The sequence below is a fragment of the Lissotriton vulgaris genome, chromosome 2_1 (genome assembly GCF_964263255.1).
Source record: "Lissotriton vulgaris chromosome 2_1, aLisVul1.2, whole genome shotgun sequence".
Classification (NCBI taxonomy): domain Eukaryota; kingdom Metazoa; phylum Chordata; class Amphibia; order Caudata; family Salamandridae; genus Lissotriton; species Lissotriton vulgaris.
The window spans coordinates 1986829547-1986856914 of record NC_141687.1 but is presented as its reverse complement, the minus strand read 5'-3'; the positions used below and the strand labels follow the sequence as shown (position 1 = coordinate 1986856914).

At 45.6% G+C, this 27368-nt stretch overlaps 1 protein-coding gene across 6 annotated transcripts in view; it reads right to left on the bottom strand.

The window, feature by feature from the left end:
• TP53BP1 (tumor protein p53 binding protein 1) overlaps positions 1–27368 on the bottom strand; it is a 1075988-nt gene that overhangs the window by 355269 nt on the left and 693351 nt on the right. For all 6 annotated transcript variants that reach the window (XM_086958203.1, XM_086958207.1, XM_086958208.1 and 3 more), the window contains one exon: positions 17198–17625. In XM_086958203.1, coding sequence (XP_086814329.1) covers positions 17198–17625 — 428 coding nt within the window. The remainder of the gene's footprint in view (positions 1–17197; positions 17626–27368) is intronic.

Below are 27368 nucleotides of genomic sequence, written 5' to 3'. Positions count from 1 at the left end.
GCCAGGTTCTGAGCTGGGATGGTGTAGTGAGATAAATAACGGTGATGGATCAAGCCCTGATCTTTGGACTGGGTAAGAGTGGTCCGCTTAATTCAGACACTCTGTTCATCACCACCCCCCTTTTCTGAATCGTTTTTGGCCACTATAGGTGTGGCAGGGTATACTCAGACATGAGTCCCTTTCTCACTGCATCATCAGGATTCAAGCAAGCCGGGCCGAAGACGGCTGAAATGCCAGAAACCGGTCCCCGGTAGCTTGTCTCCTTTCTGGTGAAGAATTGGCTTGGTAGTTTAGTCTGCCCTGTTCCCATGATGCACTGGGCCAGGGACGGACTGAATTGCATGTAGCCAGGTTCTGAGCTGGGATGGTGTAGTGAGATAAATAACGGTGATGGATCAAGCCCTGATCTTTGGACTGGGTAAGAGTGGTCTGCTTAATTCAGACACTCTGTTCATCACCACCCCCCTTTTCTGAATCGTTTTTGGCCACTATAGGTGTGGCAGAGTATACTCAGACATGAGTCCCTTTCTCACTGCACCATCAGGTTTCAAGCAAGCCGGGCCGAAGACGGCTGAAATGCCAGAAACCGGTCCCCGGTAGCTTGTCTCCTTTCTGGTGAAGAATTGGCTTGGTAGTTTAGTCTGCCCTGTTCCCATGATGCACTGGGCCAGGGACGGACTGATTTGCATATAGCCAGGTTCTGAGCTGGGATGGTGTAGTGAGATAAATAACGGTGATGGATCAAGCCCTGATCTTTGGACTGGGTAAGAGTGGTCTGCTTAATTCAGACACTCTGTTCATCACCACCCCCCCTTTTCTGAATCGTTTTCGGCCACTATAGGTGTGGCAGGGTATACTCAGACATGAGTCCCTTTCTCACTGCACCATCAGGATTCAAGCAAGCCGGGCCGAAGACGGCTGAAATGCCAGAAACCGGTCCCCGGTAGCTTGTCTCCTTTCTGGTGAAGAATTGGTTTGGTAGTTTAGTCTGCCCTGTTCTCATGATGCACTGGGCCAGGGACGGACTGATTTGCATATAGCCAGGTTCTGAGCTGGGATGGTGTAGTGAGATAAATAACGGTGATCGATCAAGCCCTGATCTTTGGACTGGGTAAGAGTGGTCTGCTTAATTCAGACACTCTGTTCATCACCACCCCCCTTTTCTGAATCGTTTTTGGCCACTATAGGTGTGGCAGGGTATACTCAGACATGAGTCCCTTTCTCACTGCACCATCAGGATTCAAGCAAGCCGGGCCGAAGACGGCTGAAATGCCAGAAACCGGTCCCCGGTAGCTTGTCTCCTTTCTGGTGAAGAATTGGCTTGGTAGTTTGGTCTGCCCTGTTCCCATGATGCACTGGGCCAGGGACGGACTGATTTGCATATAGCCAGGTTCTGAGCTGGGATGGTGTAGTGAGATAAATAACGGTGATGGATCAAGCCCTGATCTTTGGACTGGGTAAGAGTGGTCTGCTTAATTCAGACACTCTGTTCATCACCACCCCCCTTTTCTGAATCGCACCTCAGCACTGGGCTGACGCAGTTATTTTTCACACAGCTCTGATGATGCACCTCAGGCACGGGGCTCACAGCTGTTATTATTCACACAGCTCTGATGATGCACCTCACGCACGGGGCTGACCCAGTTATTCACACAGCTCTGATGCACCTCAGGCACGGGCTCACAGCTGTTATTATTCACACATCTCTGATGATGCACCTCAGGCACGGGGCTCACAGCTGTTATTATTCACACAGCTCTGATGATGCACCTCACGCACGGGGCTGACCCAGTTATTCACACATCTCTGATGATGCACCTCAGGCACGGGCTCACAGCTGTTATTATTCACACAGCTCTGATGATGCACCTCAGGCACGGGGCTCACAGCTGTTATTATTCACACAGCTCTTATGATGCACCTCAGGCACAGGGCTGACGCCGTTATTATTCACACAACTCTGATTATGCACCTCAGGCACAGGGCTGACACAGGGCTGACGCAGTTATTATTCAAGAAAATTGGCGTGACCCTGATTTGGGTGACGTCCCCTAGTCACAGCCGAGTCCCAATCATCGGGTTGTAAAGTTCACATCGCTAGTCTTTCAAAACACATTCAAAGAGTTTCTATTTCAAGATTTCTTTATTCTTTATCTTTGTTTTCTTATTCAGATCTTCAGATTAATTCGAAAAAAAACGTCATTGGCATCCAGCCTTAGATCCCATGTTACTAGTACTCTATGACGGAGGGTACACCCTAGAGCACGCAACAACGGATTAAACCTAAGGAAATTCCAGTGTGCAAGCGTGATATAACACTTTGTCATTAGCAGTTATTATTCACACAGCTCTGATGATGCACCTCAGGCACGGGCTCACAGCTGTTATTATTCATACAGCTCTGATGATGCACCTCACGTACGGGGCTCACAGCTGATATTATTCACACAGCTCTGATGATGCACCTCAGGCACGGGGCTGACGCAGATATTATTCACACAGCTCGAATGATGCACCTCAGGCACCAACTCACAGCTGTTAGGCCGACGAGTGCATGCAAGGTGGGCGAGTAGTATCGCGGGTCTCGCACTATAGGAGGCACGGTTAGAGGGTAAAGAGGCTGGAAAAGACAGTGGCGTGGAATGAAAGTGGGAGGGCTCGACAGGTGCGAAGAGAGGCTGTGGCTTGAGGGAGATGCGTGGTTGAAGTATGCGCACTGTGCAGAAGGAGGCTGGCATAATGTGTGAGAGATGGGCTGTCAGTGGCAGTTATATTCGGGGGGTGGTGAATGGCTTGCGATGCATTTGCGGAGGGTGGAGCTCGTAGTGTGGGTGGAATAGCAGAGGAGGCGGGCTATGCTGTGGCTAGGGGGCAGGCATTTTTAGGAATATGTGAAGCGCTGTGATTAGAGGAGGGGCGGTTTGGTTTGTTGATGTGTGAGCGCTAAGGAGATGGGTGACTTGTGTAAAGAGATGAACAACGCAGATAGCTTGCAGCTTCCGTGTGAGAATATCTGTCACGCCATGGAAAGGGAGAGAGGGCGGGAAAAGACAAGGAGTGATGCAGTACTAGTAAGACGCCCCTAGAGGAGTCCTCTGGGAAGCTGTGAGAGTTTTGAGAAGGTAAATGCCACTCCCCCTACAGTCCCCATCGAAGCGTGCAGCCAGTGCCTGCTGGTGTTGTACATTTCCACTGTCCATCCTACTCAGCACCCGTATCGCGCCCCCTGGATCACCAACCATATTACCGGCGCAGCTGTAGCAGTGCACCCTTAACGCGAACGTATACGTTATGCCTGATTCACGTAACATAATTCTATCGAGAGGGGTGGTTCCCTGGTGTAGTGCTTTACTTTAACAAAAGTAACGTTTGGGGCAAGATGCGGCGGTATACCGGCATTAACCACTCAGCAACACTTGCTAAAAAGTCCACTTTTAAGACCCAAGCATGGCGCATGCAGGCAGGAATGCTATTTTTTACGGGAAGGAGGAAACAAGGTGGCGACTATTATATAATACGTCATTACTTTTTCAATAGCGCGGCAAATTCTTCATCCACTACCTTTCCGACCACTAGAGTCCCAAAGTGTCCAAGGATGTTCTCAAAAAGCTAGGATACATCGAAGTGCGCACTCTGTCATCTTGCACAGGCACGCCCCTCTCCAGCGTTATGCTGCTCGGCATGGTTTTCTCTTTTGGGGAAGGGGCGTGAACCACTGCCCCTCCCCCCTCCCAAACACAGAGTCCCCCATGGCACCCTGTATACTTTCAAAGTGCATGAACGGGCGACCACTAGCCTGAATGCTGCAGTCATTAATGATGTCCCCCCAGCAAACCTTGAAAAAGTTGTTAACCTCCCCTGTCCCATACCGCTGCAGCTGCCCCGGCCAACATACAGCATCTCTCAGCCTGCACGCCGCACTCTCCCCATTCACCAACACCATGTGCGAACAATCCAAAGAGACTGAGACCACCCCCCCACCCCCGAGCTCACGGCGGGGTTATCTGTGCCTTACTGTGCTGCCTTCACTAAAGGCTCGAGGAGCGACGATACAACGGAAAAGCAAAAAGGCCGCGAAACCGAAACCAATGTTGTAGTGCAGGAGACGCCGTCGCCGTGCGTGTGCACGTTGGCTGTCCCTGCCTGCGCAAGCTGCGAGGAGAAGACACGCCGAGACAAGGTAGGGTATGTGTGTGTGTAAGCCCGGGGGCGGGGTTCTTTATGTATGTGTGTGTGTGCGTGCGTGTATGCGCGGGGGGGAGGGGAGTTCTCTATGTGTGCCTGTGTATGCACGGCGGCTGCGTCAGGGGGTTCTCTATGTGTGTGCATGCGTGTGTGTATGCGCGGCGGGGGGGTTCTCTATGTGTGTGTATGCGCGAGCAGGGGGGGTCTCTATGTGTGTGTGTGTTTCTGCTTCCAAGGAGCCATGGGAGACAGGAAGCGCGCGTGACCTGATCCGTTTACGCACGCGTGCACATCACTTGTCGCCTGTCTCCCTTGACTCCTTGAAAGCAGAAACGATTGCAATAGAGTTTCGCAGCGACGATCGCTTCGCGATCGCTTCGCAGTGCGAAACCTAAAAACCACTACAATAACCATGAAAGTGGCAGATTGCTGGTGGAAGTGTCTGATGGGGCAGAGAGACCCAACTCCGGTTGCTTTAAACTGTTTAATTCCTGAATCCGCTTTGTCACCAAAAATCTGTCAGCCATCAAATGGAATATTTATTAAAGAAAGCTGGACATCCCCAGAGAAGCTTGTACCCATCATACAGCTGTGGCGCTTAAGTGTCACAGTGGTAGCCATCGCCCGACATAACCAGTTGGCTGTGTGCAAGTCTGAGCAAATGAGAAATTTCGCTGAGTGACAATAGCTTGGGTCAAAGAATCCCTAGGGTAATCAGAAATTGGCGGTAAAAGTTGAAGTCTGAGACAAGCTCCAACTGGTGCCAGAAACTTGGTGAATACTCGGGGAGCTGAGCGGAGCCCAAATGGGAGGACTTTGAACTGATAATTAACACCTTGCTACAGTGAAACAAAGGAAGATCAAGATTTGTCATAAAATCTGTATGATTGAGGAGCTGGAGTATCTTCTGGAGAGCAATCATGCAGAATGACTTTTTCTCCAGACACTTGTTGAGGTTTCTGAGGTCTACAATGGGTCTCCATTTTCCCAACTTTTTCTTTATTAGAAAGAAGCAAGAATAAAAAACCCTTTGTGTGGAACATTTTCTATGGCATCTTTTTGCAGCATAGTGAATGCTACCTTCTTTAACAACTGGGGATGAGATGGAAGCCATCTCTGAGGTGGATGAGAAGGTGGAACTGTCACAAACTCCAGAGTATGGCCATACTGTCCAGGAACCATTTGGCTGTTGTAATCAGATTCCATTGGTGGAAATGGAGAGAAATATCTGCCTGTTTGATTCGTGGAATGGATGGAATGGTAGCAGGTGACAACGTGTTGTCACTGTTTCCTAGCAATGTCTCTGGATTGGGTAGATTGTTTTCTTCCAGGCTATTGCCTAGAATATGCGGCTGATGGTTGTGCCTGATATAACTGCCGCTGTTGGTATCCAAAGTGGTAAGATTCATAAGCTTCTGCTTGGTATATTTAGTAGTTGCCACAAAAGGAGTAGGATCCTCTCCCATTCGTTCCACAAAAGGGTGTCTTCCTGTATTGGCGCATCCAGAGAGACTTAGTGGTATCCGTATCCACTTTAATTTCCGTTAAGACATCATCTGTGTGCTTTCCAAAAAGCACATCACCATCGAAAGGCATGTCCAAAATCTTGCTGAATCCAGTCTCAGTTTCCCTACTAAGCAAGCTGGTGCATCATCTGGGGCCTTATATTTAATCAATTCTGTGAAGGATGGCTAGCACTGAATATGGAGTTTTGATAATAAGTATTTCCTTCTTCCCAAATATGGTCAATAGAACAAGTTACTTAGCTTTGGTAACGATATATCTGTAAGAGACATATATTAGTTATGGATTCCTTACCTTAGAATTACCCCCAGGTGTCAGACTAGATCAGGAGAAATGTTTTCGTAGCAGTACTCATGCACGTCGGAAAGTGGTGTTGGTCGACTATGCGTTCGTCATCGGCGTCGTGATCACCAGGATGACGTTGCAGTACCTACTCAGACACGACCCCTGCGTGCGGACGTCAGTTCTTTACACGACATTCCACGCCAGAAGAGCAGAGCCATGCAAGACACTGATCCCTGGTGCATAAAACTAGGGTCCTGAAAGGGAGTCCCTTACCCTAGAAGTCAGTTCGCAGAACGGGCAGGATGAGTGGGGCGGTAAGGAATCCATAACTAATATAGGTCTCTGACAGATATAACGTTACCGAAGGTAAGTAACTTGTTCATCTGAAAGAGACTATTAGTTATGGATTCCTTACCTTACAATAGATACTCCAGCAATACCAACCCCCGAGGTGGGTCTGCAAACTAAGTTCACACCAGAAAGCCCTGAAGAACTGAACGGCCAAAGAAGCCATCACTCCGGACTTGGCTGTCCAGGCAGTAATGCTTAGTGAACGTGTGCAAGTAAGACCACGTAGCTGCCTGACAGATGTAATGAAGGGGGACTTCACGTCCAAAAGCAGTAGTGGCAGCCGTTGCCATGGTGGAATGGGCGTGCAACCCTACTGGAGGTTCCTTTTTCGCCAAGGAATAACACATTTTAATGCAAAAAAATGACCCATCAAGAAATGAGTCGTTTTTGCACAGCCCAACCTTTCATGGCGCCCACATAGCCAACAAAGAGCTGATCATCCACCCGGATTTGTTTTGAGCGTTCTGGGTAAAATGAGAGTGCACGTTTTGGATCCAGACGATGGAGCCTCTCCTCCTCTTTATAAGGATGCAGGGGGATCTGGAGTGGTGATACAGATTCTCTTGTCCAGTTCGTGGAACACCTTCCGAATAACAACTATAACTTGACATTTACTTACATTTATGATAAAAAGGAAATTGATTTCCTTGATGTAACATTATAGGTCAGTGATGGAACTCTACAAACGAAACTTTTTCGGAAAACCACAGCGTGCAATTCGTTTTGCATGCGAGTAGTGCTCACCCAACCAGCCAGATCAATGCCATCCCCTTTGGCGAGATGACTCGTATCAGCAGGAATTGCAGCACCGACAATGATTTTAACAATGAGTTGGACCAACTAACTAAACGTTTTACCTTAGGGGATATGGTCCTGAAATTTTAACAAAAGCTAATACCAGAATTAAACAATGTAAACGTAGTGATTTACTCAAAAATGATAAAAAAAAAAAACAGTATCATCAACCAAAGACGTGTAGCATTCATTACACAATATCATTGCTACAGTAACGAGATCTTTGGTATATTGCGTAAACACTGGCACCTACTCCAACTGGACCGAGATCTTGACCCGTTTATTAAGAACAAACCACAAATGACATACAGAAGAAGCAAAACCTTACGCAACCTGTTGGGACCAAAGGGTTGCAATATTAAAACTCTTGTTTCGAAAAATTGGCTCCCATCGAAACATAAGGGTTTTTATAGTTATACCATGTGCAATGTCTGTCAATTTGCATTTAATAAAACGATGGCCTTCTGTTATAACACTAAGAAGACTTACCAAATCCATGAATTTATTAACTGCAATTCAAAATTTGTGGTTTATTGCATCATACGCCAATGTAAACAGATATATGTAGGGAGCACCATCCGTCCCCTTAAGGAACGAATACAAGAACATGTTAGGGCCATTCGTAACAACACTTCTAACTACCCGCTAGCAGCACAGTACAATACAGAACACAAATCATCTGAAGTAATTAACATCAAATTCCATGGGATTGCTACTCTTAAACATGATTCCCGTGGTGGCAACAAGATAGCCGCCCTTAGGAAATTCGAAACACAATGGCTCATTAAATTGAGAGCGGTAGATCAGGGGTTGAACGTAGACAGAGAAATGCATGTCTTTGTATGAACCCCTAACAATACTCCCCTGCTGTTAAATATCTGGAACAATTAATATACCGCCTCAGTCCCAAATGTTATGAATTCTTTCCCTTGTTGCTTTTTTGGTTTTGCTTTTTACATCATAATTTCCGAATATGATAGACCATCTAACTCATGTGTAATTTTTGATGGACTAATGAATTCATGAATTTTGTCAGATTGTACATGTTGGATGCAACCTATACTGACTCATATTTCATTGCCTCCTGTTCTCATATTGAATTCTCTGCTTGTGATATTGGGGTTATGATTTGATGACTATGTAATCACTGTCCTCTTATATTTAAATTATGTTGCCAATAACTGAATTTTCCACGACATTATGTATTAATATGATTAGTATTTAATTTTATATCAAATCTTATGAATTTCGCTGAATTGAAACACTATGATTATTGGATTATAGGATTCATTTATGTCTAACTGACAATATACTAATTACTTTGATCCTTTTCACTTGGGTTATATTATACTTTGTCTATTACTTTTTTTGTTTCCCTTTTCCTAAAACACACTTTAATAATCTGACTCTCTCACATACTCGTAATTATTTACTGTGTAACTTAGAGATGCTCTTTAGTTAACCTAGTGCAGCAATTTTTCTGACATCTGTATCTGTATTTACTATTCGAATTACTTTGGCTCAGGTTATGACTTCGACAGGCCATTTTATCGGCATAGGCTCTCTGGTGCCTTCTTGAATTAGATCTTCTATTTATTCATTATTTATGCACTGATGGTTCGTTCTCGACATCCGCAACAATCAATGTTGATATTCTCTATTCTAATATGGCGGATGCATTTCTGTATAGTACATGTGACTCTTTAGGTACCTCGAGTCCTATTTCTATCTTTGTTGCATCGGTTAATTCCCGTGTGACCATTGGCGCCCGATTCCGCTTCCGTATATAACAGTTTTTTTTGGCGGGGAGAACCGCTTACAGAGCGCCAGTATCAAGTGGCATTAGACTCTTCATGTGCGGTAAGCGGGGTTTTTTAAATGGGCTCGGTTAGTCTATATGAACTGAAGTTAGTATGTGCGTTTGGTATAACACTTAGCCATGTTTTTCCTTCTGTTTTCCTACAGCCTCACACACCTTGAGGCGACTCTATAGGTAAGACATTATGGCAAGTTTGATCTTCTAGATGTTGGGACTATTCTATCTATTTAATGGTTACACATTCTCAATCTTATTGTTGTTGCAGTGCGTTGGTGCAATAGTACACCTCTATGAGATATTGCGACTCGGAATTGGGCCACCGTAATAATGATTGAAATGGCTTGACCAAGACGTATGCGGTATGCAATTCCACCTTGCTATATAACTAAGCACTTTTGGCAATTTTTATACTTGAGCTCCATGCAGTTACTAGAACTAGACGATATACTGGGCACCTGTACAAGTGTCTTTTAGGTTAGGACTAGCTCTCTAGTGAATTATATCCCTAGATTGATGGCTTCTCTTTAATACAGGAGTTGTGATCACCTTGTGATGACTTTTACTCTCTTCAACATGGATGTCTCACGATTGTTATTTTTTCTTTGCATACAGGATCATTATTATGCTCTTTGTATTATCTTCCTATTCGAATGTGGAAAATTATTTTGAGTACTGGTGAGTTTTTGGTCATTCAGTTGACCTATTGAACAACCTTATGAGTGGTTTTTGTCTACTGTTATTATACTCAAATTAGTCGGTCTAGCGCTAATATATCCATCTTGTGATTAAAGTACAGAATGGACCTAATGCCATTATTTCACTACTCAGATTACTACTATCTAACCGCGTCGGACTTCAATCTTCAGATACGCTTTGGGGAATATAGCCCAGCATATGTTACTCTACTTTTGTCCTATTTAACTTATATTTTGTTTTATAGAGTCCTGTTTGACCTCCTCATCCTGCCACTCATTCCGGCTTTTCAATACGTGTGACCCAATTGGATATTTCCGTTGTGGTTATACATGTGAGTGAGATCTCTTATCAATATATGAGGCTCCTTATCATGTGGGTTAGCGATCCCACTGGGGTTTTGTCACCCCACTGACCTCATAATCTATTGTATTTTGTTGCTCAAACATATTATTTTTTGTTTTATAGAACTCATAGTGTGAGACTCAACTTTACTTCTATACAGTTACTTCATTGGGATCGACCCATTCGGATAATCGGGACGATTGTTATTGAACTGGTGAGACTTTATTTCTAGCAACATGTTGGTTAGCGATCCCACTGGGGCTTTATCAATCCACTGACCTTATAATCTATTTTATTTTATTTTTTTGCTTAAACAAATTATTTTCTGTTCTATAGAACTCATAGTGTGAGAATCAATTTTACATCTATCCAGTTACTTCATTGGGATCAAACCATTTGAATAATTGGGACGATTGCGACTGAACTTGTGAGACTTTATTTTCAAGCAACACAGTGTAGTCTTGATTTTATTTCGACCATTTCTGGATTGGACAGATTCATCTAAACTTTACAGGACATGCCGGGTACACCCAGTTGAATTAGAATTTGAATTTTTATTTGATGTGACTTTTTCTTGTATATATATTATATGACCACACCAGTTGACATTATTATGTCTATTGTGACTATTTCATAGTAGATATATTCATTTATATATATATATATAAATATATATTTTTCCCCTCGATTTGACTCAGGAGCTTTATGTCCACATTCTCATCTACATGATTTGATGATACATGCGTCGCATATTTCAGCTGCATTAGGTCAGTCTCTTTCCAGAATTATTCTCTTTATGGTGGATATTGTTATTGTACATTTTTGTACTTTAGATTCACTTTGGGTGTTGTATATATTCACATTCTTGTGCTGTTCACATTATTTTATAAGTCTTTATTTACCTCCCACCTCGGCTTTCTTTCTCTCAATCTCTTCACTTCTTATTAGATCACAGTATGCACTATTTCCTAGTGTCTTTTACCTGACTTGCTCATTATATTCATCTGATGCTTTACAGTCTATTTATCACTATTAGAATATTTAGTTTTGTGTATGTCTAGGCCCGTTTATTGTTCTCTTTATTGTTATTTCTTAAATTTTACAATTTTGTAATTTTGTGTATACATCTTCTTACCATGTTTTTACAGCCTTGAAAAAGTCCTTGTACTTATTGAATAGTACGGACGAAACATGTGTCGGCTGTCGTTTTATCAACTGGAAAATCTCTTTTAAGGATCAATAAAGAAAAAGATGGCATAAATTTGAAATGTATTTATTGTGTTCTGTCCTACACCACAAGTTGCTGATTGCATTTTGGACTTATTGCTGTTATGACTATAAATCATTTTAGTCTTGAATATATTTCCATTTGAGGATTGTGCTCTCTTAGCCATTCTTGTCTATGTGGAAAGAGGTAACCACTTTGGGAAGAAAAGAGGGTTGAGTTCAGAGGAGAACCCTGTCCGATGAACAGCAAGGAAAGGAGGCTTAGAAGAAAGAGCCTGAAGCTCACCCACCCTGCGAGCAGAGGTGATGGCAACCAAAAACAGTTTTAAAGATTTTAGTAGATGGACATCTGGCTGCCAAGATTACATTACAGACTTCGGGAGGAAGGTCGAAAGCTCTCAACTGTCGCTGCTCAATCCCCATGCAAGGAGGTGGAGGCTGGACAGGTTCGGGTGGAGGACCGTCCCCTGTTGCTGCGACAGAAGATCCTCCCGAAGAATCAGTCTGATAGGAGGATCAATGGCCATGTGCAAGAGCTCAGGATACCAGACTCTTCGTGCCCAATCAAGAGCCACAAGAATGACTTGGGCATGGTCTTGCTTGATCTTCAGCACTCTGGGCATAAGTGGTATAAGCGGAATGGCGTATAGAAGACTGCAACTCCACTTGTGACAAAAAGTGTTGCCGAGCGAGTGCAGCCTTGGAAATTCTAACGCGCAGAACTGCTGACATTGCACGTTCCCTTCGGTGGCGAATGGATCTAACCAAGGATCTCCCCACTACTGAAAGAGGCCTTGCACCACCTCCAAGTGAAGACGCCATTCATAATCCATCATGCACCTGCAGCTCACTTCGTCCGCCTCAGTGAACCTGCCACGTGTTGAACCACCAAGGATATGCCCTGATGTTCCAGCCATGTCCAAAGGCGGAGAGCCTCTTGACATAGGGTCCATAACCCAACCCCACCCTGTCTGTTGCATTACCACATGGTGGTGGTGGTGTCTGTAAACCTGTACTACTCTTCCTTTGGCAGAAGAAAGGAATGCTTTCAGTGCAAAACAAATCGCCGGGAGCTCCAGAAGGTTGATGTGGAGCCTGGTCTCCGCCGGAGACCAGAGGCCTCACATCTCTGCCTCCCCCATGGGCGGCCCAATCCCAGGAGTGACGCATCTGTCACCGCCGTGAACTTTGTTTGGGGAAGGGAGAGGGATCTGCTGTTGACCCAATCCTGGTTCATTAGCCACCACTGCAATTGTTGTGCAGTACCCTCCGAGATCTATCAAAGGAGTCAATGCCTATGCGCAATATCACCAGTCTTGTTACTCAAAAGACTATTAGAAGGAAAACAACTTGCACAACTCCAGACCCAACACAAGATGGCAGTTGTATGTAGAACAGGTGTATCTACAGCCACACATACCATTGAACCTAAAGCTTCTGTTCCATCTCCATGAAATTAAATATATACTTCATTCAGCACTATGGTTAGGACTGATTTTGTGCCAAAAAGCCTTGCAGGAAAGCTACACAGTGTCCAGAGAAGTCCTTGCTACTTATTTTTCCACCACATGTAATAAAAGATCTGTATTAGAAATATAATAGAATTGTGCAGGTATAATAAAATACAAAGCCTCTTCCAAGCAACTAAAATGCAAATGAATCAGTGTGCTTCTAAAGCGAGATTAAAGGGGCAATACAGAACAGAAAAAACGGTTCTCTGCACCCAGTCCTGTAAATGTAACAACCACCAACAATAAGCAATCAAGAATGTGCCTTTGTTTGATGATGGACTAATAAACTAATGGAAGTACTTCCCCCTAATAACGAAGACCCATGTCTGGCAAACCAGGACTACGAAAATTAGATCCTGCACTCCCTCGAAACTATCCTCCCTCTTAAGAAAACTACGGCAAAACGCTCCCACAAAACAGCACCATGGTATTTGGAAGCCCTCAGGAACAAAAAGCGCCAATGCCGAAAAGTAGAAAGAAAATGGCGCTCAAACTATTCCACGGAGGAAAAAATTCAATATCGGGAAGAAATAAAAGCATATAAAGAGGAAATAAAAGCTGCTCAAGCAGCATACTTCTCTGACAAGATCCTAGCTTCAAAATCCAAATCCAGGGAAATCTTCCAAACTTTGCAAAAACTGACAAAACCACCCCCCCCCCCCCCCTAGTGTATACGAGGAAAAATCTGTCTCCCAATGCAACGACTTGGCGGAATTTTTCTCGGCCAAAGTAAATAAAATATACACTTCCTTCCCTCTCAGTACTACTCCTCCGATAGTTCAGGATACCATCAAGGGGTCAGACCTTGGGCCAGCCTCTTCACCCACACTTGACCATTTTCCCTGCATGGATCTGGAAGTGGTAGAATCCATGGCTCGGAAAGTAAAATCCGGCTCTCCTACCGACCCGGCACCTCCAGAGGCCATATTACTCGCATCTCAGACGGTCCTACCTATCATCAAGAACCTTCTGAATTCCTCCATTGCTTCTGGCATTGTCCCTCCAGCCTGGAAACAGGCAATGGTCTGAGCATTGATAAAAAAGCCAAACCTAGACCCATCGGACTTTGCCAACTATCGTCCGATCTCACTGCTTCCCTGGGTGAGTAAAATCGCAGAGAAGTATATCAATCTCCAGCTGGTTAGCTTTCTGGAAAATAACCAGCTGTTAGACCCTACCCAGACAGGGTTCAGGCCTAAGCACGGAACAGAGTCCGCCCTCCTAATGGTCATCGAGGAGTCCAGGAAAATTCTTGATCAAGGAGGATCAGTGGCAGTGATCCTCCTTGATCTCAGCGCGGCGTTCGACACGGTCAGTCATAACACCTTACTGAACCGCCTTTCAAGCGTCGGCATTGTGGACAAGGCCTGGCTCTGGTTAAAATCCTTCCTAAACAACAGGTCGTTCCAGGTGTTTGACGGACAGACAGTCTCCTCCAGCATACCCCTGAAGTGTGGAGTCCCCCAGGGCTCCTCTTTACGCCCCGCGCTTTTTAATATTTACATGAGGCCACTGGCTGAGGTAGTTCATCCGTATGGAGTTAAGATCATCTCCTATGCGGACGATACCCAGCTGGTGGTCTCTCTAGCGCTGGAGGCTCAACATCCACTTTCAGGTGGACTAACAAAATGCTTGGAGGAGGTGAAGGCCTGGATGACTCTGTCATCACTAAAGCTCAACGGTGACAAAACGGAGCTTATGCTCCTGGGCCCGGCTGATCCGACCTTCTTCAACTCATTATGGCCCACCTGTCTTGGCCCCCCCCCCTCCCCTCCCCCCGGCTCCGAAAGAAAACATCAAAAGCCTAGGGGTATGGCTGGACAGGAATCTCTCTCTGAACACTCAGGCCACAAAGCTTTCCGCCACCTGCTTTGGACTACTCAGGACTTTGAAGAAAGTTCTTCCTCTGCTCCCAATGGAGGCAAAGCAAACAGCCATACAGGGCATAATACAGTCACGACTGGACTCTAACAACGCCCTCTATCTGGGTGCCCCAGAGTACACATTGAAGAGACTACAACTGGTACAAAACTGTGCTGCCCGTACCTTACTGCAAAAACCTCAGTCAGTGAGGCACTGACCAGCCTACACTGGCTTCCAGTACGTAAGAGAGTCACTTTCAAAGCAATGTGCATTGCCCACCAGGCCTTCTGGGACTCGGGGCCCCAAATCACGCGTAGCCTAGTTAGTCAATATCGTCCAGGCAGAGACTTGCGCTCTAGCCAGGCTTTTATGGCAACAGTCCCCAGAATTAAAAGGACAAGATCAGGCGGAAGGATGTTCACCTTCAACGCCTCTAAGATCTGGAACTCCCTTCCTTTTCATTTGAGATCAAACCCTGACCTCGCCTCCTTCCGCAAACAATTAAAAACACATCTGTTCAAATCCCCTTAACAATTCAGCCCCACCCCCCTCCTCCCAGTCTGCTATCCTCATTCATACTTCCATCTGGTTCCTCTAGCGCTTGGACGCCTTAGGGCAGCAATTCGCGCTCTAAAAATCCATTTTCATTCATTTCATTCATTCATTCATTTGATGATGTCTGCTTGATTTTGGAGACCTAATGTAACATCATTCACCTGATGGCCCTACTAAAGGGCCAGAGGAATGTAAATGTATTTAAATGTTTAACATTTTAAAAAAAAGGCCTTCTACAGAAAACAAAGAATTTGTCTACCCACTATTTGTACGGATAGCAGGAGTGACCAAGAGTGAGCAATCTCTATAAAAAGGAACAAAGAGAGTATGAATACTTTCAATAAGTGATATAAGACTATATTAGACATTCTTCATGACTGAACTGAAAGCTTCAACAAATACAAATAAAGACAGCTCAATTAATATAACAGAGAGTATAGGGAAGTGCCCTTTTTACAAGATTACCCCTCACTTTTTGCCTGACATCTGATGCAACCTGACTTGATGTGCCCTGGGCCCCGGCCAATCTGTGACTGGGGGTGAATGTTTTGCCATTGTGCAACATTCCGACAATCATCTTGTGTGTTTTGCTGTTCACCCTATGTGGGAAGGGTATGCCCAGACGTGGGTCCCTTGCTCACAACGCCACTGGAGTCAAGCTATCCTGGCTGAAGGCGGCTGATAGCCGAAACCGGTCCTAGGAAGCTTGATTCCGGTCCAGGGAAGACATGGCTTGGCAGTTCGGGCTGGACTGTTTCCATGAGGCACAGGGTCAAGAATGATTTGCATGTCTGAACTGGGGTGACTTGGTGAGCAAAATACTGATGGATTAAACACAGATCTGTGACTGGGGGTGAATGTTTTGCCATTGTGCAACATTCCGTCCATCATCTTGTGTGTTTTGCTGTTCACCCTATGTGGGAAGGGTATGCCCAGACGTGTGTCCCTTGCTCACTACGCCACTGGAGTCAAGCTATCCAGGCTGAAGACGGCTGATAGCCAGAAGCCGGTCCTAAGTTGCTTGATTCCGGTCCAGGGAAGACATGGCTTGCCAGTTCGGGCTGGGCTGTTCCCATGAGGCATAGGGTCAAGAATGATTTGCATATGGCCATGTCTGAACTGGGGTGGCTTGGTGAGCAAAATAACGATGGATTCTTCATGACTGAACTGAAAAGCTTCAACAAATACAAATAAAGACAGCTCAATTAATATAACAGAGAGTATAGGGAAGTGCCCTTTTTGCAAGGTTACCCCTCACTTTTTGCCTGACATCTGATGCAACCTGACTTGATGTGCCCTGGGCCCCGGCCAATCTGCGACTGGGGGTGAATGTTTTGCCATTGTGCAACATTTCGTCCATCATCTTGTGTGTTTTGCTGGTTTTAAAATAAAACATAAGTATACCTTCTTAGACTTACCTAATCGGTCTGAATTCAGTCTCTGAGTGTGTGCATCAGTCTTGATTGAGTGAATACAATAAATGCTTAACACACCCTCTTGATAAGCCTAACTGATCGCCCAACCTACCACAAAGAGAGCTGCTAGTACTAACCTAATTTTGCCTCTGCTATACCTCTGTAGACTCCCTGGACCTTACTTTGGTGTAGTATATACAGAGCCTGCTTCCTACAAGATAGGACAACACAAAAATCACAACATTTAAATAAACACTTGGAGCCAAAGTTTTCAATTTTACATATTGTACTATATTGTACTATAAACTGACAATTACATGGCGAGAAAGAGTGAGGAAATTAGTACAAGTAAGCTGGTGAGTATGACCAAAGCATCAAGTAAAGCTGACCTTTGGTGTGGCTCACCACTTTTAGTGCTGATTGAAATCTGGAGTTTGAATGGCCCACATGTTTGATGGAAGGCTTGGAGAGAAGAAGCTAGTCCTAATATTAAATAGTTATAGCATTTTCCCAAAATAAAAAAAAATAAGTAAAAAAAAATAAAAAGCAACGAAAACTTTCTAAGCAAGGTAATTGATTGGCTTGTTTCATTCATGACAAACTGGATGCAGTGTCTTTAGTACTTTTACCTGCACTGAAGTACTCGTCCTCAGACAGCGCAGTCACCTCCGTTTCCAATGGAATGGGATCACACAGCAAAATGTCTTTGCCCATTACATCACATTCATAGCCATCATCGAAGAGCAATTTGTACTTTCCATCCCCAATATCCTGCGTGATTGCCCCCGAATAAAAATATCCATTTGAGGACCACTTGGCCACGACTCTAAGCCCAACAAAACTGCTGGCAGGTGAAGAGTCAGAAATGCCGGAGTGCTTTCCAGAAATTTGCAGCGATATTTCAGGAGAGTTACTTCGACGTACAGAGGATTCTCCAGGACCTGATTGGGCAACAGCTTCTGATGGGCAGGCGGCAATACGTGTATATTGTTCCTCATCAGGAGAGACTGTAGTTGAGGTATCATCAACACACATCTGTGCTGTTAAAACCACTTCCCTGAAAGCATAAACAAATAGCACATTGACATTTGAAATCGTTTTATGAGGACATTTACATTGCATGGGACGATAGGAGGTTTCTGTAGAGAAATAGCATAAATGAGGGAGAAACACAGAGAGAGGGGTAGAACCAAGAAAATGGTTTGTATAAACTGGAGAAATTTAATTAGTTTGCAGGCAGTAAAATAATGTTAAATAAACAAAGGGATAAATATGGAGGCACCATACACAAGTTACATTTTCTTAGGCACCCAATCTCCACACTGAGGGAATGCCCTGGCTGCAGGAAAGTGCATCAGAATATTCATTGCACAACATAATGATGTAACTAAAATTGCATGTCAACACTGATTGCATTCATCCCTGTATGGTGTATGTCTGGGAAGCTAGCGAAGATGATTCTTAAATTCCAAGACAGGTTCTATAAAGGAAAAAAGCTTATTGAAATGAGTCCAGAAAAAATGACGGAAGTATTTACAAGAAGAGTGAGCAAATTAAAAGTGTTTAAACCCCAATGGAGCTATATTCTCTAGAAAGAGAAGGAATAATATGACATACAGCAGTAAATACGCCTTTGGTGAAAGCGAGTGAGAGATGTTGCTTGGGACAAACTAGACACTTGCATGTAAAAACCATTTATATAAATTTATCTCCTGGAAAATTGTTGTTGAGGCATCTAATGGAAGATGGGAATTTTATTGAAATGTATCCCACTTTTTCATGATAATGCTCCAAGAAATATGACTTGTAGAACTGATTGATTGAGCTACCCAAGTTTATTTCATTTTTTTTTTTTTTTTTTTTTTTTTTAAACCTTTATTTGTAGAGAACACAATACACAGCGTCTGCCTACAACCCCTCGGGGCCGGCCGCTATGACATACGAAAAAGGGATAGGAAAAAAGGATCAATCGGGACAGAACGCTGTTGAAGCAGTCTCTAAGCGACGAGTAGCGTGTGGAGCACAGAACATTGCATGAGGATAAAAGAAGGTTTAATTTTATGGTTTTGTTGAGAACAAGTCGTAAAACTTCGAATAGAGTAAAGGCTAATCATTGACCAGGATAGCTATAATAATTCAAGGAGCACTCATAAGGAAGCACAATAGAGGAAGGCAGGCCTCAGAAAGTAATTGACCACTATTAAAATCCAGACCCAACCGCTATGTCACATAATGATACAATACCATAAACTCCCTAATGACACGGAACCCCAACCCCAAAGGAAGCGAAGAGATATAGAAGAGAAAGAAACAGAAGAAGAAAGAAAAAGAAAGAGGGCCATAGAAACAAAGAGAAACATAAAACACATCCCATCCCCCCCACCCTGCATACCAACGGAAGGCCACGGCCCACCCCCCCCAATAGGCATGCCTGTCGCCCCAAGAGAACCCCAAGTGGGAAAGAGAGTAAAGAGAGTGAGAAAAAACGATCCCAATCTCCAACCCTCAGAGAAGGCGGGAGGAGGAAAGTAAACATACTCCCGGTCTCCCTCGGCCCCGTAAACATCCCCCACCCCAAGTACCATCAGCATGACAAAAATAGCAAGCAGGATTATAGGTGGGGAAAGACATTTCCAAATGTGCAAGAGAGTCAGACAAAAAACAGTCCCATCCTAGTCCCCGCCCAACAGTGCGTCCATAACATTAAAGAAATCGCCTAGCCCTGGCCCGATCTCGGGTGGCCCCACGTACCCATCCCCCATAAGAGGCCACGACCGCAGGAGAGAAGGAGAAAGCCCGCCCCAATGAGAACAAAGAGGCAAAATGGCCGCACACGATGATGGAGTAATGTCCAGGGATAAAATGGACGCCGCCAGTCCCAGTCAGAGCCGACACATAGAAGAAACAGCATTATCAATATACTGACTCTTTGCGTTGCAGAAGGCGTCAATGTCTCCAATGAATAGGCACTGTACATAGGGATAGTCGGATGTTGTAGCAGCAGCCCCATGAACTCCGCAGGCAAGGTTGAGTGTTGCACCGGGGAAAGCGACATTGTATCAGCGCCAGGGCGGTTTAATCGCAGCACACACTCTGTATCCACGCAACGTTGCAGTTTAGGTACACACTCCCGCGGCAACAGTGTATCATTGACAGGGATCAGCGAAGGCTGGTAGACATTGCAAAAAGAGAGTCCGGGCGAAGTAGAGCATGATCCAGTCACAAACCCATCCAGTTTCTCCCTCAACAGTCTCGAGTTTTCACGCCACTCATTCCGCAATCGAATAAGGGCACGAAGCACCAAAGCGCGAGTAAACGTCTGTTTATCCTCCATTACCCCCTCGGTACGAGGCGCAGTAGGCAAGTCCGCTTCCCAGTAGGGTATGAGCCGGGCACACCGGGCAGGAGTCGAAGCGCCGTCCGCCATAGTTGTTGGGGAGCCAGCCGTATTGATCCTGCCTCCAGAGACGACAAAGGATCACCGGCGAGGTCAGCACATTGGCAGAAGAATGAATCTCTTCGGAGCCAGATAAGTCCGTAATCGTGGACGGCTCACAGCGAGGCGTCCCTTTCCGCTCGGGACAGGGAGCGACGAGGCAAGAAAGGGGCCCCGATGGTCCGGGGCACTCCCAACACTGGAGAGAGCGGGGCGCGGCTCATCGCCAGAGTCCCAAAGAGAAGGAGATGAGAGAAACTCCCAGCTGGCCAGCAATGCCCTCCACACCAGCGTCCGGTGTAAACACCACCAAGGATTTCAGCTCCGTTCCCGAGCGACCGGCCTCCGCAGCTGCAATAGACAAAGGCGGTGCGCTGTGTCGTAGGTCCCGGGTACAGGACTAGGAGAGGGGTCGGCGCGTATCTCGACGATACCCCAGGTAGCGAGCAGGCAGGGACATCGGAGGAACACCCGAAGAGTCAGGAAGCTTTTCCAAACATCCCGCTGGCACAAAATAGCAGGATAGCGGACAGGATGGCTGTGCGGGAGATACGGGCTCCGGGAGCCGGGAGACTACACGTCCGTCTCGGCGGCCATCTTGGCTCCTCCCTCTTATTTCATTTATTGTGCAAGCATAAAGAAATACTATATGGGCCTAGCTGAGGCCTATTAATTTGCTTAGAAAATTGGTAATTTGGTAAAAATGGACTTTCAAAATGTGTTTGTATTGTCATCATAACACAGAGGTGCTTTGGGCATGATTATTTATTACGAAAAATATCATGTCTTTATAAGCTCCTTTTTGGAAACTTGTCTCATTAGTCCCCAAGCAATCATCAGAGGAACTTGTGAGTTTGGGAAGTAACTGATTGAAGTGTGATTTAGCCTTAAAACCATGACTGAGATTAAAGACCAATACAATATGTATGTGACATAAGAGTGCCAGATGAATATCTCAATAAATGCAGGTTTAATAGTGTCTTGCCGGATGTGTGCATGAAAGAAAGACAATAATGGAAGTATTCTGGATGGCACACATCCTGAAGGTCCTGCAGGTCACAAGCATGTTCTTTAATTAAGTGGTTATATAAATTGGACAATACCAAAACTGGTTACCACTTCAATTTGTGAAGCGATCTGAGAGTAATGTCGCCCAGTGACTCAAAGATGATCATTCACAGGAGACACTATTATATCAAAAAAGAAAACAGATCTGTGTGGTAAGGATAAATACCCATACAGATGATAAAATAGATATCTAGTGACTGAGGAAGAAAGAATCAAAACAAGGTTATCACACTGGATACTACCCTGATGGTCTATTGCAACCCTTTTTCAGTGTTTTTGAAGATAATGAAAAGGAATTTACCTTTAACTATAGTTCTTCAGCACTGGTTACTTTAAAAGATTCACTTGCTTGAGTTCTCGCCCAACGTTAGGCTGGGAATCCTTGGTGGTCAGGGTTATCAGGGTTATCAGAACAGTATTTCAATTCAACAACTGACAATGCAACCAATGAAAAATCTCTATAGTATACAAGTAATGCATGAACCTAATTTCATGACCTAAAGTCTAGCCAATCAGGTGGACGGCTCTGGGTTTCTGGATGCAGATGCAGAGGGAGCACTACTCCACACAGGCATGTTGGTCCCTACATCTCACTATTCCACAGACAATCATACTTGCCTATGCTGAGGTGAAACAGATCCTGATGGCTGGATTGTGAAGAGGAACTGATTTCCCAACAGCTGCAACAACCGGGAACCAGCAATGACGCATGGACAAGTGATTTGTAGCTTCTCTGATACTAAAGTGGCGCCGCTTTCCGTCTCTCAAGATGGTGTCAGCACCACGCTCCGCCGGGAGGAGTCAGCATGTGCCGCAGCACAAAAAGCACTTTCTTTTCAATCAACAGGGAGGCAACCACATGCAATGGACCCCCACCCTCTGATTTTGAATATTGCCGGCGAGTGCGGGGATACCCGGGGCTACATATTCAGTTAGCACTCAGCGGCCTATGCCCCAGAGCACTGAGCTCATGGCTCTCCCTCACCCTTTCTTGTTCTCTGGGAGCAGAGCCATTTCTGATGCTCGGCCCGATCCAGAGAACTAGGGACATCCCGCCCAGCTCCTTCATATATTTGAAGACATTCTGCCCTCCCCCCACTTGCACTTGATCTATGATTGAATACATGCCCAGTATTCACCAAGTTGCGGACACGTTGGCCTCACCCTAAAATGGCAGGCAGGAAGCACCTCGTCGGCTGCTCACCCAGCACTCAATATACTTACATATTCTTCCTTTAGGATTAAAATCTAGTTGTTGAAGAGTTCGCCTGACCCGAAAATGGAAGCCGGGAAACTCCTCGTATGAAGTGATAGTCACGGAACCAACCTCTGTGACATCAGAATTCTCCCAAAAGCTGTTCATCTCCACTAATTTCATCATTTTCACTGCATACTACCTTTTGGAGTTCCGGTTACCCAAGGTGACCTCACATATTTATCTACATGCAAATCACCAAGGGCAATAGATGTCAGATCTTTGCTGCTCCTTAACATGGCCGTGGCAGACCGGCTTGCCACTCCGCTCTCGATGGCCCCGTTCCAACCCTCCATCTTGTCTCCAGCGTATCTTTACAACACCCTCCTCCATTTTTGGCCTCAGAGCTCACAGCAACAAAGGACAACACTGAAATACAGAAAGGACCATACTGCTTTCGATTCTCAGACTGGAACCCCTGGAAGTCACTGCCCACATAACCTTACTGAAGTCTGCCACACTTCGATTGGGTTCCTGCAACGTTACAACAGATCTGGCACCAGATCTCCAAGAAAACAAGCCCATTCAACCAATCCCACCAGCTCATCATATCGATGACTTGGGGATCCCAATCCCAGTTCCTCTACCCCGCTACCTAAGACTACTTAATGAGGCCTCCTTCGAATCCCTCAGTTAACAGTGAGCCTTGTAAAGTTGTGGACGACCACTTGATGAATATCTTTTCTCTAACAGAGGTTGCCTAGGTCATACCTACTACATTCCAACTGGCATCAGCCTCCAACATGGCGGCGACACCCATTGCCCCCATTACCCCTTTCCAGATCGGACTTCAAGATCAAATACCCCTCAAATCTTTCTAAACATGCAAAGAAAACCTGAAACACAGGATTTTGAGGGATATCCCAGAAACCGTCTTCGTATACCAATACCATTGCCAACGCAAAGGCTCCGTCAAAACTGTCGTCCTCCCCTCCAATCACAACACTGACTTATGGATCAGGTCCTTACATAATTGTTTCCCATCCTGATCTCTCTCTGGCATCCCCTATGGACACAAGCTCTAATGCTCCTCCCCCTTTGGCCTCTCGGGCAACTTTTCTACATCTATTTACAGTGGGAAAATCATATTCTAAGCCAAACGACACAATCTTGGCCATGATCAAACTCATTTTTCTCATTCTTAGGCCCTCCAACTATCCTCCGTGCTTCTCCTCTCCGTCCATTCATAATACCCTTCACTCTTTCTCCTCCCCTGCGGGTCCACCCAGACAGCACCTCTCACCCTGGTATCTCCTACAATCCGATAGGCCTCCCACATCCCATAGTTCGTCGCCAATACCAGACCTCCCACCATGACCTTGAACCTAACACAAACCATTATCTCCCAATAATGTTGAAGCCGTCACCCTCTTTACATACCCTCGGCCGGCGCATATATCTCTCCCTTCCTTTTCTGCCCCTGCCCTAACAACTCCAGATACCAACAACCAGTGCCTTCCCCTTCCTGCACCTCAACTCCTCTGACAGCCCACCACAATCCTCCCACAATTGCTGAACATAACTGTCCCCATCTCAACAATCTCCTTTTCTCGTTCTCACACCTCTCTCTCTCTCTCTCTCTCTCTCCCTCTCTCTCTCAGAATGGACATCCTGACATCAGCACTACTCCATCTAAGCTACTCTGTCGTCTTCACACTGCTACCCTCATCACCCTTTGCAGACCCCATCCCTCCAGCGTACCGAGACAGCCACCTCATCAGTTCCAAACAGACTACCCACATAACTTAGACCCACTCTATCTCCCAAAGAGCTACACAGCTTCAAATTTTGCTACCCCCTCCTCCTATCTTCCCGCAATCAGCTGCCCAATATCCATCATCATCTCTGACCGCACTCACACACATAGCATCCCAGGGCACGCTCATCCCCTCTTAACTTGATACAAATCCCAACTACCCTTTCATAGCCAAGTCAGAAAGACAACAGCTCCTTTCTTAACTGCATGGTACATAATTGACCTTCGGCAGTCCAACACCATCTAGAGATATCAGACTTGATCCAGACTCCTAATCTTGACATCCTGAACCGCAGAGAAATTTGGCTTCCTCTTCTAACCAAGCTCTAGAACTTCCTCCTCCCAACTACTCTATTCTTTATAGCGACTGGGAAGATAGACCCAGTAGAGGTTTTGCACTCATTCATTGGCACTTCCTCTGATGCCGAACCCCCCAACGACTCATTTTCAGTCTTTCGAATGCATGTTGGTGGAATTGTCCACATCCACTACCTCCGACCTCAGACTGAATGGGATTTACCACCCTCCTAGTCAAAACACCACCTTTATCGAGGAATGCATAGACTTCTTCACTTTGCAACTCACCAGTCCGGGCAACAATATCTTCCTTAGTGACTTCAATATCCACTAGGGAGGTATAAGCAACAGGTATGTCACATTTTTACCTCCTTTATCAATGCCAATGATGTCAGATAACACTGCCTTAAACCCACACATTGTTAAGGCGCCATTCTGGATCTGATACACTCCAATTACCCTAACCTAAAGACATATGACCCCATCTCAGCCGACTAGTCAGATCACAGGCAGATTCCATTCTCCCTAACTGGCTGACATACCAAAACATACAAGCAACCCAAGAAAGAGAAAATATGGTTCAGGGACACATCAAACCTTGACACAGAAGCTTTGGCCATCATGGCCCTTCACACCCTAATTTCGATTACATTTCATCTGGACATTAACAAGGCCACCGACAAGTACAAGTCCTGAACGGAATCCCTTATCTACGAATGTGCTCCCCTGAAGTGCAAATTATCCAGACCAAAACCCTCCAGTGGTTCTCTAAAGAGCTTTATGAAGAAATAAAGCTTGTCATAAAATGCAAGAAAGACTGGAGACAAGCACCATCATACCAGAGTCTGACTAAGCTTCGCAAAGCAAGAAAATATTACAAAGACCAAATCATCAGAGCCAAATCCTCCTATATCAGTGCCCTCATGAATTTGGCAAAGAACAGACTGATGACCATCAGGACGCCATCCCAGGTTCTATCAGCAAATCTCTTGCCACACATCTTTTCCCCATATTGATCACCATGGTGAACTCCTCTCCCAGCTTCTTCACAGAACGACTATAAATGGAGCAAATTACCTTTATCTTAAAAAAATAATCTCTTGATTCTGAGAACCTGAGCAACTACTGCCCCGTCCACACACTGCCATTTTGAGGGAAAGTCATTGAAAGTTGCATAGTGTACCAACTAGCCTCACATATTAGAGCAAGAAACCGCCTAGACACTCTCCAATCCAGTTTCGGGCAAGGTCACAACATATAAACTGCGATCCTCCAAATAGTCGATAACTCTCTCAGAATCCTCGACTTCGGCAATTCCTGTTCCTCGATTTATCCGCTGCTTTGAACATTGCCAACCATCCGGACCTCTTTCGTTCGCTTGAAATTCGCATGGGATGTGGAGTGCCTCATACCTATCCAATTGGATATGAAGTCACTGTTCTCAACTGGGTCGCCTCATACATATTCATCCTTTCCCAAATTGTGAAAATGGGCAACTCACTCTCGAGACCAGTCAGCGTTCACCAAAGGTTCCCTCAAGGTCTGATCCTCTCCCCAACCCTCTTTAACCTCTACCTAGAACCTCTGTGCGATTCTCAGAAACGCTGGAATTCTCTACCACCTCAGACGACACCCAAATATACTTGAAAATATCTTCCACGGAAGACGTTGCCCTCTTTTCAAATGCTCTTCTTAAGATTCAAACTGAATGTCCAACCACCATTTAAAACTGAACAGGCCAATTGGGCCACTGTCAAAACCATCACCAAGCACAAATAGTAAATGTAAAACACAACCAGTAATTACTGGCAAAACATCGTACTCAGCATTATATCCTGCAACATAAATCATATTATGCAATCAGCATCACATTAGGCGTAAAATACATTCTGTGCCAACCTCATAAGCCTAAACACATTAGACAATAATATCCTCACCAGCATAAACACAGTATGCAATAACCTCCTAAACATAAACATCAGAGGCACAAATCATGGTGCATAAAACACATCTAGCATATTAGCACATAAATCACATTAGAGCCTGGCGCCCTACAACCTCACACTGTCCACTTGGCCAACTGGCCTTCCCTGAGGGCTAAAAATGCCCTATGTCCATAATGTCTGGGCTTGCTGCCAATGCAGCAGAATCCAAAAGTGTGCAATTGCGCTGGCCTAAACGTTCCAGATGCCACTAATTGTTATGCAGCTGTGAAACAAAATATGGGCCTGTTACACTCACTGTGCCCTCTGGTTGGGTCCCCACTGGGACTCCAAAATAATACTGCCACACATTGCAGCTGCCTGCGCTGGTGCGGCGCAGCTGTGAATCAAATAAAGAGGCCCTGGCACGACTGTGCCTCTACTGTCCCACTCAGGGACCCTACAACAAAATGTCCCCAATCGTAGGAGTGGCCTGCTCTCCGGCAGGTCCGCTCAGAAAATGGGCACAGACAATGTGCCAATCATGAAGCCCCTCTCTGGGGCTCCTTAAACCTAAACTGCCCCCAAAGGAAATCTGGCCGGCTCCAGGCACTGGAAATGTGCCTCAAAAAGGGGCCAACCCTGCATGAAATAGAGCCCCCACGCACAGGGCTCTGCAGGCCCCTGCGGTGCTGCTTGGGGAAACTCTGCTCCTCGCCTTGGCCGAAGGCAGGCCATTCTGGCCGGCTCAGCAATACCCGGGGCTCTCTCTTCACCATGAGAGCCCCGCTGACCAGCTCCAGCATCTCTCCTGCACACTGGGCTTCACTCAGCTCACGGGAGCCCCGCCTGACAGCAGGCTCATCCTGGGCCGCTCCTCCCCTTCGGCAATACGCGGGGCTCTCTCCTCACCACCAGAGCCCAGCTGACCAGCTCCAGCATCTCTTCTGCACGCGGGGCTTCCCTGAGCTCATGGGAGCCCCGCCTGACCGCAGGCTCTTCCCGGGACGCTCCTCCACCGGCCGCGCTGTGATTGGCGGCCCGGCAGCCTCTTCCGGTTTTGGGC